Source organism: Lepidochelys kempii, chromosome 3, assembly GCF_965140285.1.
Source record: "Lepidochelys kempii isolate rLepKem1 chromosome 3, rLepKem1.hap1, whole genome shotgun sequence".
NCBI classification, from domain to species: domain Eukaryota; kingdom Metazoa; phylum Chordata; order Testudines; family Cheloniidae; genus Lepidochelys; species Lepidochelys kempii.
The window spans coordinates 159524233-159538167 of NC_136382.1; the positions used below are offsets into that span (position 1 = coordinate 159524233).

General features: G+C 47.2%; 1 protein-coding gene across 2 annotated transcripts in view; it reads left to right on the top strand.

Annotated features, from left to right (window-relative positions):
* The first annotated feature begins 3465 nt into the window (after positions 1-3465).
* Positions 3466-13935, top strand: part of LBR (lamin B receptor) — a 49008-nt gene continuing 38538 nt past the window's right edge. For both annotated transcript variants that reach the window (XM_073338741.1, XM_073338743.1), the window contains exons 1-2: positions 3466-3545; positions 10950-11129. In XM_073338741.1, the coding sequence (XP_073194842.1) occupies positions 10965-11129 (165 nt within the window). In that variant the 5' untranslated portion in view covers positions 3466-3545; positions 10950-10964. The remainder of the gene's footprint in view (positions 3546-10949; positions 11130-13935) is intronic.

Here is a 13935-nt window from a genome sequence, read left to right on the forward strand (position 1 = left end):
CTGGACCCCCCTACAGAGTCTCATTATCGTTGCACTCAGAACCCCCCAACAAGCCCCTGTGCATCTAGATCCGCCCTGCACCCTGCTCCCCCACTGAACTGTCCACATCCAGATTGCCCCACACAGAATCCTCTCAAGCCACACCTGGATTCCCCCCACACTAAGCCCCTCCACACTTGGATCCTGCCTTGCTGAGCCTGCCTGTCCAGGTGCACCTGGCACAGAGGGGCAGGGCTTTGGGGTGTTTCTGGGGCAAGGCTGATCATTGTGCTGTGTCAGGGTTGGGTGCAGCCTTACCACTGACTCCATGTCCCGGGAGTGGGGAGCTGCAAAGTTATCTCCCACCTCTGTGCAGCCAGTGGCATGTGCTCCCCAATGCCATGCTGAAGCCTCCACATTTGACAAATAAAGTTTGCAGAATTTTAAAATAATGTGTGCAAAATTTTTAATTTTTTGGCATAGTATGCCCTGAGGAGTATTATAAGCATCGGTGACAGAGTCTTTGCACCAAATGCCCATGAACCTGGAACTCCTGGCAGAGAAGCAGCATGACTTAAAAACCTCAGCTTCTTTAGAGAAAAATTTACATTCTTTGGCTTAGCCTACCTATAATAATATTAATTAAAAATTATCCAATTCCTGCAGATGGAAATGAAGGGAGAGAAAATTGTATCTTTAGCCCTTAGGCTGTCAAACTGTGTAGTTAGACAACGGGGGGAGGATAAGGTAATATCTTTATTGGACCACCTTCTGTTGGTGGAAGGGTCAGGCTTTTGAGCTTCACAGAGCTCTTCTTCAGGTCTGGAGAAGGAAACTAGAGAGTCCAAGCTAAATACAAAGTGGGACAGATTGTTAAGCATAAGGGATTCACACATGCTGTAGGGGACCACTTCAAATGAAGTGGGCAATGAACACCTGTGCAGACATAGGACAATGGAGTTAGCAGGGTGTGTTACAAGTTGTTGTAATGGGCCATAAAACCTGTACTTGTTAAGTCTGTGGTTTTTAGGGTTCAGTAGAGTTATGGGTTCAAAAGACGAGATTGGGAATTAAGAGGTGTTATGCAGGTATCCTTTGAGGATGAGGACTGAGGGGTCAGATATGGAGTGATTGCCTACAGATGATGCAGATAAGACTCAGGTGTTTCTAATACTGCAATCTTTAGACAAGAGTGTAAGTGTGTCTGATCACTGTCTCAATATAGCTTTTAGTATCACCTGAACTTTAGACAGTATTGCCAATTCTCATGATACTTGGTGAACTTATTACGGTTGCAGCCCACAGATGAATGTGATTAAATGAGAATCAGATCATGGGTGGGCAAACTTTTTGGCCCAAGGGCCACATCTGGGAATAGAAATTGTATGGCGGGCCATGAATGCTCAAATTGGGGTTGGGGTGCAGGGAGAAGGGTGAGGGCTCTGACTGGGGGTGTGACCTCTGGGGTGGGGCTGAGGAGTTTGGTGTTTAGGATGGTGGGACTAAGGGGTTCAGAAGGCAGGAGAGGGATCAGGAGTGGGGTGTGGGGGCTGGGGGTGCAGGCTCTCGGGTGGGGCTGAGGAATTTGGGGTGCAGGAGGGTGCTCTGGGCTGGGTTTAGAGGGGGATCAGAGCTGGTGCTTACCTCAAGCAGCTCCTGGAAACAGCAGCATGTCCCCCCTCTGGCTCCTATGTGGAGATGCAGCCAGGTGCCTCTGTGCACTGCCCCCTCTGCAGGCCCTGTCCCCACAGCTCCCATTGGCCTTGGTTCCCGGGCAATAGTAGCTGTGGGGGTGGTGCCTATGGAGGGAGCAGTACGTGGAGTGGAACCGCCTATGCATAGGAGCTGGAGGGGGGACATGCGACTGCTTCTGGAAGACACATGGAGCGGCCTCCAAACCTGCTTCCCGGCTGGGTGCCAGAGCACCGAAGTGGGGTAAGCCCCAGACCCTGCTCCCCAGTGGGAGCTCAAGGATCTGGCCTCCGGGCCATAGTTTGCCCATCCCCGAGTTAGATACAGCCCTGAAGCGTATGCCTTCTTGTGTACAATTTTATGAGGTACTAGGTTCCAAAAAGTAGAGCTCCCAGGGCTAGGAAGTTACCACATGACTGAGTGGTAAATAAAAACCTAGATGAATTAATGCCTATAACCTCTATACAGTCCTCAAACTTGGTTCTATGAGTCAGAATTTTGGATGTACTTCCATCTGCTGCTGGGATGTACTAACTGTTTAGAAAAGTGTTTAATACAAAGGCTGTACACAATGGAGCTAAAATGAGTGTCATACACAGCACTATTCTAGAGTTTTCCTAAAAACCGTATTCCATCCCAAACCTTGTGTTCCTTTCCCTGAATCCTTCCACAAGCTTTAACTTGACGTAAACTAGCATGATGTCTTTGTGACGTTTTTCCCATGTGCTGAGATTGTCCCTCATCCTTGTCCATCATCAGATGTGGATAAAACCTATTAGTAAAATGCTTGTTAAGCTTATGTTTTGGAATATTAGTGGAGAATAGGCCAAGCTCTGTCTATCTGTGCAAATGAACCTGTTGCTGTCAAAGACTGTCAGCAATTGATCCCCCTAAATCGGTACTTGGAATAATGCTAGTGCAAATGAGCAAACCATCTTTCTCTCCTGAAGATTTCAGATTTGTCTTTGTGGGGTTTTTTTCTTTACATGAAAAAGGCCTGATCTACTCTTTGTCTCCGAGGAAAAAGGAACAGTTGTGTCTTATGTCTATACATACAGTGATGCAGTGGCACAGCTGTTATCCATAGCGGTGCGCCGCTGCAGTGTGTATGGTGAAGAGGCTTTACTGCTCACCAGAATCCACATATTAAAAAAACACTTCTGTATAAGCGCTTTTCAATCAGTGAAACCATTTTCAGTTATTCAGGTGTTCCCTCTCCCCTCCCTGAGTCAGTCTCCCTTCCTCCTGGGTTGCCAACTGGGGGGTTGGATGTATTCCTCCAGATTTCATCACATGACATAATCTTTAATTAAATATTAATATTTAATTGCTGGAGACTCCAGACCAATCTTGGAGGGCTGGCAACCTAGTGGCAGGTGGCTGGCTCTGACAGAAGGAAGGGAACGTCCCTTTCGCGGGGCCTTAGTGTCCTTTGAGGGAATCTGTCTCCTCCACCCTCCAATGAGGCAGAGCCCGGGGGCGGTGCTCGGACTTGAGTGTCCCAGTGAGCGAGTCTGAAGTTTCCTTTCCCCGAGGCGGGGGGGACGAACTCGGACCTGCAGCTCCCTGCTGGGGCAGCTCCGTCACTTGGAGGGCCCGACCGGGGCACAAAAGGGTGGAACGCGCCACCGACTCGTAGCCAATTCCGTGTCTCGGTCGCGATTCAAACCCGGCGACCTGGCCAATGGGGACTGTTGGCGCCCAGCAGCTCGCAGGAAGGGGCGGGGCTGCGGCCGAAGCTCCGCGCGCGCCAGCGGCCCTGTAACCGTCGCTCACGGTGGTGGTTTACCGTAGCTCGTCGACGGTCCGGTCCGCTCGGCCCGGCCGTGTCGCAGAGGCGATTCCTGCCAGGCCAGGTGGGGGCGGCAGCCCAGGTAAGGATCCGGGACTGAGGGCAGGTGGGGACCAGGACACGCCCCCGTAGCGGCTTTCCCGGGAGGAAGGGCACCGTCCTGTCGCTTCCTCTCTTCCCCTCCCCCACGCTCTGGGGCCTCGCGGTGCCGAGACGTTTCGCTCTGTGCTTTTGGGTGCTGGCGTTAAACTGCTCCCGTCCCGTCCCCCCCCCCCCCGAGCCTCTCTCGCCCCTGTTTGTTCCGCTCGTTCGCAAACCCGCTGGTGGCGTTCGCATCCCCGAGCGGGCGGTGACCGGTTCCGTTATCCGCCCTCCCCTCCCGTTTGTACGCGGCTGGGGGCGGACAGTGACCAGAGGGAGGCTCGTGGCGGGGCAGCCCCGCGAGCTGAAGCGTCCATGAAAACAGGCGTGTAGCGCCCTCTCCAGCGGGCGAGACTGGCCGGCTCCCCTCTGGGGCGGGGCTGTCCCCCCCCCTTACACCCTGTCAAAGAGCCGGACGACGACTGGGTGCCTCGCCTCGTCCGAGCTGACGAGCGAGGCGCAGGCGGGGGCTGAGACGCTGGCGCCGGGGGGAGCGCGGGATGCTGCGAAACAAACAAGAGCGAGACTTTATATCGCGCGCAAAAGCGGGGCTTCGGGGGGGGGCTGCAGAGGAAAGTGATGGCCCCGGGTCGTTTCCTCGTCCCCTTCCATTCTCTTTACTCGCACGGCCGGGGGAGGATTCCCGATCCACAAAGCAAACTTGAGATCTGGTTGTTCCATTTCCATGTCGTGCTCTAGCCATTGATCATTGAAGCGTTTCTGTCAAGTTAAATGGGAAAAGTTTAAATAATGACGTTTTCCCTCCATTTTGAATGGTTCTGGTTGAAAGTATATTTAAAGGGAACGAATGCACCCTTCTCTACTATCTTCAAGATTCGCCTTACAAAGGCTGGCAGGTTTTCTCTTCAGTTGGGTATTTGGTAGTTGTCAGTGATGGTCTTTGTCAGTTGCTTTTAAATTTAAAATGTAAATACTGTATAGAAATGGGGAGATGGAGTGGTGTTGCTGTCTTTTCTTCTTTGCCTGTGCCCCTTAACGCGACAAAAAACTAGGTACTAATTTTTTGGTAAGGCTGGTGTGAAAGATACTATGCAAAATACTTTTGTGTTAGATACACCAACTAATGTTTTGACTTGACACCCAACTATTTTACTATACTATTTTGGTATATGTAATATAAGGATAGTTAAAGTCAGATCAAAGTATTGTTTTGTTTTTGCTCTAAGCCAATTTAAGTTTGCTTGCAAGCACATTTTATTTTCCAGATTTTGTAAATGCATTAAATTACATGTAAAAATGTATAATCTGACTTTTTAAAAATAGTATTAAGATAGTATTTTAGTCCTCTTAGTTCTTAAAAAGTTAGCTTGCTGATTCCATTCTTTCTAATCAAATCTCTAAATTGGCACTATACAAATAATTAAGATTGTAAATGTAATTATGGTTGGGCCTGAAGTTTTTGTATTCAGGTTTGTTGATTTAATGTGAAAGTGGCATGAGTGATGGTGTGGGCAAACATAATCTCCTAGACCCCAATTGTACAAAAATGTACATATGTACTGTGAGAACTTCTTCCATTGAAGGCCATGCCTTAGTGAGTATTGTGGAGAGCTTTTCCTAAAGGGTGATTAAATATTATTTAAGTACTGTACAGTCCATGGCCTGGAAACTGCACTGTGAAACTAAAATGCAAAAGACAGTTTGAAGAGCAGCTAGAGAACATGTTGACCATAGGAGGACTGATGATATAACCTAGCATAGAGACAGCCACTCTTCATTAAAAATGTTCACTGCTGTTAGTGGTGGGAACAGTAGTATGGGTAAGGTCCCATTGACTGCTGATGCTTTAACTTAATCATAGGTTTCAGAGTAGCAGCCGTGTTAGTCTGTGTTCGCAAAAAGAAAAGGAGTACTTGTGGCACCTTAGAGACTAACCAATTTATTTGAGCATAAGCTTTCATGAGCTACATCTGATGAAGTGAACTGTAGCTCACGAAAGCTTATGCTCAAATAAATTGGTTAGTCTCTAAGGTGCCACAAGTACTCCTTTTAACTTTAATCATGTTACCTAATCAGGTCCAGATTACACAATGGTTAAAATGGTGGTAGATGCCAGCATTTACGTGTGCAAAACAAGTAGCCAGACAAATAGTGGAAATGGTGGTCTTAAAATTATGTGTCTTACAGAATGTTTGAACACAAAACTAAGAATAAACTAACTTCTCCTTTGTGAATACCTGCTGTTCCATTAGATATGACTACTGGCATGTTCTTCCTTATCTTCAAAGTATGGAGAGTCTCTCTTCACCTTCTGTCTTCTGAAAAACTAGCCTTCTCTTCTAGTATGCACAGCATAACGCATAAATGTTCAGCTCTCCTCAATATTTCCTCCTCAATGTTTCTGCTCAATATGGCAAAGCTGTGGGTTCCTTTGGCATTCTCCCAACATTTCCAAACAGGAAAGGTTTTTCAGTTTTATTTCTCCCTTCAGTCCTGGTAGGGGGATGGGCTACTAAAGGATTCTGAGGGAAGACAGTATTATTGGATGCCCATTCAGTGGTTCAAAGGGGCTATAGCTCTTTCTGCATTCCACAGCAGCAAGAGTGCAAGGAGGCCTTAAATTGCTTAAGGGTAACATTTTGGTGGTAAAAAGAAAAGGAGGACTTGTGGCACCTTAGAGACTAACCAATTTATTAGAGCAATTTATTATTATATTATTATAGAGCAATTTATTAGTCTCTAAGGTGCCACAAGTCCTCCTTTTCTTTTTGCGAATACAGACTAACACGGCTGTTACTCTGAAACCTGTCATTTTGGTGGTAGGACCTGGTCTTTTGGAAAGCATTTTCCTGCCTCTTTCTCTCTTAGCTAGTCCAAAGATCAGGTCAGTAAGAAGGGCAGGAGGCCTCCTGTATGCGTCCCTGTTGTGTGGCCTCTGAATATTCATGTGTCTCTCTAGCTCACTTTATGCATGTGTCATTCAGCACCAGAGGTAGCAGTACCTCCGAACCAGCTCTAAAACTTCTGATGGCTCTCTAATTTGAAAGCATCCTCAAGATCCTCACCCCTTTTGGGCTATCAGCATTGGATCCTGAGCTCTCACAGAAAGAGGTTGGGAGTGGGATAAGACAGAAAACAAATCCAATACCTTCAAATAAATCGGATTTACAGATCGGAATTAGTTTGCCCATTCTTTTAGGGCAGACTGGCGATCCAGTGTATTGAATATTTTGTTCTTCTGGGTCCCTCAGTATGTGTTTGGGAGGCCTTGTTTATTCTGCTGTTTTACCAGACCTTTATTGGTCTTTCTCAGGGATGCAACAGAATAGTTTTGCGCCTTTTGCCGATGCCAGTAGAACTTCTATTTTCTGTCCACCTCCCTTGAAGCATATGATCAGTGTGACCTAACCCTATAAACCTCTTTACCACACTTTCCACTGGCTTTACTCAACAGTGCGATGAAGTGATCTTGTCCATACCTCTAGCGTGACTTATTACTCAAATAACTGGAATCTGAAGGTAGAGGCTATGTAACTACTTTGATTGTGGCATCCATGAACTCAACAAAAATGAAGATTACCTGGAATAGGAAAGTCCTGGAATTGATGTTTTCATTCTAGGACTTCAGTCAGATGGTCTCCTATGTTGGAATAGTGGAGAGAAAACAAAATGAACATCTAGTTATATCACATAATAATTAAGAAAGGCCCACACAACCTTAATTTGGCCCCTTTTGGAGGAGTATATGCATTATAATACAGTCTCAGTGGCAAAGAACTGAGAGCTGCAGGGAGAGCCTCTGCTTTTGCTGCTGCCTCTCTGCACAGAGCTAAAGCAGAAGCCCCTCCCTGCAGCTCCCAGCTGTTTGCTGTTGCAGTGGAGCTAACTCCTGGGAGCTGCAGGGATTGGCCCCTGAGGGTAGTGGGGAGTTTGCTGGTGGTCGGGGGACATGACTCAAACTGTTATGGGGGCGAACCTTTAAACTGTGCCCTCCACCCTCAGTAGGCACTAGTGGTCTCTGGCAGAAACCCCTAGCCCTGCTGCAGGGCAGAAGCCCCGAACCTCCCCTCCCTCTACCCAGTCTGGTAGTCAGAGAATGGGGGAAAGTAGGCGGGCGGTGGTGGCTCCATGAGCCATACTTTAACTGTAAAAGAGACGCATGTAACTCATGAGCCACAGTTTGGCCACCCCATGCTATATAATGTGAAGTACTTGAGGGGGAAATCGGGCCCGGGGGGGAGGGTCTCAAATTGGGCACCCAAAAATAGTGGATACTTTTGACTAGGGTGACTGTATTTTCCTATGCTGAATACGGGACACCTGGTAAAATTACTCTGATTGCCGTTGAACTCACTTGAATAAATCAGAACTATGCAGTACAAACATTTAAATTAACATCAAGTTGACTGAGCCCCCGTTAAAAAGAAATACTTCCTAGTTGGATTTATTTTATTTACCTTCTTATCTTTTAAGACTTTCGGGTTCATAGGGGGAGGGTTGACACACACACACACTCTGGTACCTCTTGCTCATGCTGGAGGGGTGGGGAGGGGTGTTGACCAAGCAACCCAACCCTACCTCGCCAGCACTTGGTGCCCTCATGCCTGGCTGGGCCCCTGGGATGGACCCGCCTCTCCTGGTACCTGGCACCGGGTCTTCCCAAGACAACACACAGAATGTGGCCAGCAGAAGCTTTTTGGCACTGTGCAGGAGGGAAGGAATGGGAGCTGCTTCCAGCTGTGGGTGGGGAGGGATGACCTGGCCTGTGTCTTTCAGGGCTCATCTCTTCCCTGTGGCCACCCCCTCCATCCCCACCCCCAGTGGCTGGAAGGAGCTTGTCCCTTCCTGCTGGCACAGTGTTGAAAGGCAGCTAACACCTCCAGGCTGCTGCTGGCCACTTGACATAAGCCAGTAGCCTCCATCTACAGCATGGGCAGAAAGGGGTTAAGTTCCAACGACTATGCACCAGGGCCCAGGGAACCTGATTGCAGGAGCTTCAAGGAACTGGCCAGAGAGGTGGCTCAGCAGGGGAAGGTGCTTAGGGGACAGAGCAGCCCTGTGCTCCCTGGGGGCAGGACCCAGGGTGAGGGGCAGTGTGTCACCATAAATTATGGTGCCCTATGTATGTGTGTGTGTGGGGGGGGTGTTCATGCTCAAGGGCTGCAGAACCGTGGAGACAGGAGCTGTGGAGGCTGCTCACATGGGGAGGCTGGGGGGGGCCTCACATGGGGAGGCTGGCACCAGCAGCAGGAAGTGGAGCAACCCAGCCTAGTCCTCTCCCCCCGCCCCAGGTGTGTTGCTTGGGTGCAAGGGGGGGTTGGGGAAAGGACTGTCCCCCGCACTCACAGGTAATGCGGGGCCACTCCACTTCTTGACGGCTGGTTCGGCTTCCCCCGCCCTGCCCCCAGGTGTGTTGCTTGAGGCGGGGAGAACCGACCCCTGCATTCATCGGCAGTGGGAAGTGAAGCAACTCGGCTGGGAGCTGGCAGAGTGGAGCGGGCTGGGGCCGGATTGCTCCGCTTCCTGCTGGTGAGTGCAGGGTCTGGCCTGACCCCTGCTGCTGGTGCAGGCCCCCTGCTAATCCTCCAGGCAGCGTCCCTTGCTGGAGAAGAGGCTTGCGGGGAAGAGGTGGAATAGGGGCGGAGCAGGGGGGAAGACTAAGAGGCGGGGAGGAGGGAGTTGTCCCTGGCCCCACACTCCCTGTAGGGACGGCCCTGCCCCTTGCAGTGGCTGCAGCCGGCCTGGTGGGGGCAGGCAGTGGTTGGGGGATAGAGCTGGCTGTCAGAGCTGGTGCTGCCGCGTATGCAGCACGCAGCTGTGTAGGGCACCATGAAATTTGGGACAATTTGGTGCCCCAAATTTCATGGTGCCCTACGCAGCTGCGTATGCCGAGGGACAGCTCTGCTGAGGGGGGTGGGTGAAGAGGGTGCTAAGCCCCTGCCCGATGGGCTGCTTGGAGCCTGCAGGTTCAGGCTGAGCAGGCTGGAAATGGCTTCCTCGTCCTTTCCCCCGCCATTCCAGAGCTTAGCAGAGAGAGCCTTCCTTGTGCCAGCGCTATGTGGGGCTTTGACACAGGCAGGACTGGGCTCCGCTTGGCTAGCACCCCAGGCCAGAGGGTTTTGGGCTTTCCCAGGGTGTTGGCCCAGCCACTGGCGGAGGGGGGGAAGGAAGGAGCCTGCTGGCCGGGCTGTTGGTGAGCTCAGCGCTCCGACCAGGGGCTGGTTCTCTGTGCAGCGCTGGGAGTGGGATGCGCTCCAGTTGGGGGGATATGGAGAAGCAGTAGGGCTCAGGGAGCTGAAGGAGCAAAGCAGGGAGGAGCTGATGGGTGGGTAGCAGAGGCAACACCTAACCAACTGCTGCCTGGCATCTGCCCACACACAACAGCCACTGCAGTCAGTGCTGGTCAGAAATGGGACAGATGGGCGGGGCCCTGCTGGCTAAGAGCCAGCACGCAGCAGGGGCTGTGCTGATGGACCAGCAGGAGGAGTGGCTAGCCCCACGCGTTGCATCTTCATCCCGCTACCAGACTCACGCACACACCCCCACCGTCAGCTGCTGGATCCCCCCACTCACCACTGGTGGGTGGGAGGCTGGCAAGCAGGGATCCGGCCAACAGCAGGACCTGCTGAGACTGATGGGAGAGGAGTGGGGAGACGGAAAATACAGGACAGTTTGCCCATTTTGCAGAAAAAAGGACACCTGCAGGAGGGTTTAAATACAGGACTGTCCCTTTAAAAACAGGACATCTGGTCATTTTACTTTTGATCTTAATCTGTCTATCAACTCCCCATATGTGAAATGGGGATAATATCTCCATATCTCATAAGTATTGTGAAAATACATAAATAAATGGTTGCAAAGCACTCAGATATTATCATGATGTATACCATAGAAAAAGCCATGAGGAAATTTAATAATTTTCTCTTCAGAGCAGTTTCAATAATGTGCATTAAATAAGACATGAGGCAGTATGTCATTCAATATGGATAATACAGCTGCTCTTTCAGTGAGTACCATCCATCCTGTGCACTGAATGAGGTAGGGATCTTGTGGAAAAAATAGTTTGTGATCATGTCATTAAGGACTGTATCATAATATATTCTCTGGGGGCACATGGATTAAAGTTGCACAAGCAACTTTAATTCTGGTATTTCCTAAATTCTGAGTGCTTGACTTGGCAATCTTAATAATGTTCTTTTAAAATAGGTTTTTTGTTTTGGTGCATAATATGGATAACACACGTAGATTCAACAGATTTGGAATGCTTTATTTTTGCATTCCGGAATAGACCATCACAATTGTGCTTCTGTATAGAAAGATTAGGGGAAAAAAGGTGGGAATGAAGGTCTGGCTTAAATTTGTCATTTGATGTACTTTTTTTTAGGGATTCTTTTGGAAAATGCCAAACAGAAGATTTGCGGCTGGTGAGGTGGTGATGGGTCGTTGGCCAGGAAGTGTCCTCTATTATGAAGTACAAATAACTAGCTATAATGACCTCACTCACTTTTACACTGTTCAGTACAAAGATGGAACTGAGCTTGAGTTGAGGGAAAGCGATATAAGGGTAAGTGTTCATCTGTATAATAATATTTAGAATCCATACTGAAGTCCTGACTAAGTTCAAAATGTGTACTATATTAAAAGTTTTAAGAACTTTGATCCCATTTGCTATCTAGAAAACTTGGTGATATATTTTGAAAATGAAGGCCCAGGCCTGCAAGTATTCCACAAATAGAGCTCCCATTACAGGACTGTACCACACAATTGTGGAATTGCCTACAGAGCTGTTAGCTAGATTTTTGTTAAGTAAGCCAATTTAAAAAACAAAATCTAAGTTTCTTTTAAAATACCCTTTTTAAAATAGTATGTACAGAGCAATTAAAAAAATACTCTTTTCGTAAGGGTATTCTGCTCCAATGATGACTAGTAGAGTTCTTAAGGATGAGGAGAATAACACCAAACATCCTAAAAGAAAAGGAGTACTTGTGGCACCTTAGAGACTAACACATTTATTTGAGGGGGGAAAAAACCTTTTGTAGTGATAATCAAGGTGGGCCATTTCCAGCACGTCTGAGGAACAGTGGGGGAGGCGAGGAAATAAACATGGAAATAGTTTTACTTTGTGTAATGACCTATCCAATACCAGTCTTTATTCAAGCCTAAGTTAATTGTATCCAGTTTGCAAATTAATTCCAATTCAGCAGTCTCTCGTTGGAGTCTGTTTTTGAAGTTTTTTTGTTGAAGAATTGCCACTCTTAGGTCTGTAATCGAGTGACCAAAGAGATTGAAGTGTTCTCTGACTGGTTTTTGAATGTTATAATTCTTGACATCTGATTTGTGTCCATTTATTCTTTTACGTAGAGATTGTCCAGTTTGACCAATGTACATGGCAGAGGGGCATTGCTGGCACATGATGGCATATATCACATTGGTAGATGTGCAGGTGAACAAGCCTCTGATAGTGTGGCTGATGTGATTAGGCCCTATGATGGTGTCCCCTGAATAGATATGTGGACACAGTTGGCAACGGGCTCAGGCCCATCCCTCTCCTCCTTACTCTATGCCATGTGCCTGCTTCTTGCCTCTTAAATTTGTTCAGTTGCTATTACTTGTGAATGCCTTCCTGTAGGACCTGCCTATGAGTTTCCCTTGAATGTAATATCTATGTGCTAATGCGTGAGACAGGAAGTCAACTGACAGCAGCAGAATGCTAAAACTGAATAGACACCAAATGCTGTCAAATGCATAAAGTACACAGGGAGGAAGACATTTCCATTATAATATTACAGATAGAAGGTACAACCTTTTTAGACATAGTTTTTAAGTGGATGGTACTCTAAGATACTGCTTAATCTTGACCCTTACATACGAGCTGCAAAAGAATGGAAGGAAGTATACTTCCTTTTTTTGTGTGTTTTTGTTTTTTTTGTGTAATGGCTTGAAAGTTGTTTTTTAAAAAGATCTTTCAGATAGTAGGTCTAATTTTTAGATGGCAGTCTTGTCTTCTGTAGTTGGCTGTGTTGCACAAGAAAAAATGGGACTCTGAATTCTCCACTAGAGATGGTAATTGTGGTTGTGTATTGTAGACTTGGGTGAGGCGTTTTCATCGGTGTGTTATCAGGTGCTTACTCCAGAGATAATCTAGATGACGCGGTGGGAAAAATGCCTGAATCCTCTCAACATTTCAGTTTCCACCATTGGTAACTCGTGGAATTATGCTGAATTGTACTCTCTGTTGAAGTCTTAAATAGTCTAAAGTGGGTGAAAGATGAAGGAAAGGTCATTTTAATTTATAAGCAAGTTATTTAAAATCGCTGTTCAACACCAAAGAGTCAAAGGAATTATGTGAACTCTTTTTGTTCAAATGAGAATCTGTTTGTTAGGGGTTTCTTATGGCTACTGATGAGGTTAGAATTGTTTTAGAAAGAAAAAATATGTTTAAATGATAGGAAGCATGCATATGAGGACTAATGAAAGCTTGTTCCGTTCAGTTTGGGGCAGGGTTGCTATCTATTCTAAACACTGCTTTTCTGAACAACATTTAGCAATTTTGATAATGAAGGGAATAAAAATCTTCATTACCGTCATGGCTTTCACCACCACTCTTGGGACAAAAAAACTCCTCTCTTTCCTGATCCTGAAATATGTTCAGATCAGGTGAGGAGAAGGGACCAGAGATATTAACATCTCCTTGGCTGTGTCCTGAACAAGTCCTGATAAGAAAAGCTAAGGTTTCTACTACTGGTCCCTTCCTAATGTCAGTTTTTTCCATAATCTTTATCACTTTGAATGAATAGCTGTGCCTTTCAAAGTAGTCAGGTCCCCAAGCCATTGAGGATAAAATTTCCAAATAGTTCCCAAATGACTTAGACATTTAAATTTTTACTGAAAGTCAGTAGGATGTAGGTCTCTAAATCACTGTGGCCTTGTCATCATTATCAAAGACTGGTCGTTTCTTAATGCAAATTAGAAAATTGAGTTAGCGTCGGCCACCAACTTAACCTGCTAAATTGTGCGAAAGCTACAGATTACCTTGTCTTCACTAGGATTTGACCTCTAATAGCCTTACTCGAGTGAGGTAATGTCTACACTGGCAATTGAACGACAAAACTCTCTCTCCCCCCCCCCCACACACAAACATTTTGCTGGCGGTAAGCTCGCTTGGGTAGGAAGGTTTTTGTCGGCAGGAGAGCCGACAAAGAGTGGCTACACTGTGCGACTTTTAGCGGCATGGCTGTAGTGACACAGCCATGGCGCTAAAAGCTGTGTAGAGTAGAGTTAGCCTTAGACATACTTTTTTCCTAGTGAAGATACAATCTTAGGTGCTTTTGAAAACTTTACCCTTACAGTTTTATATGTGAAAAACAATA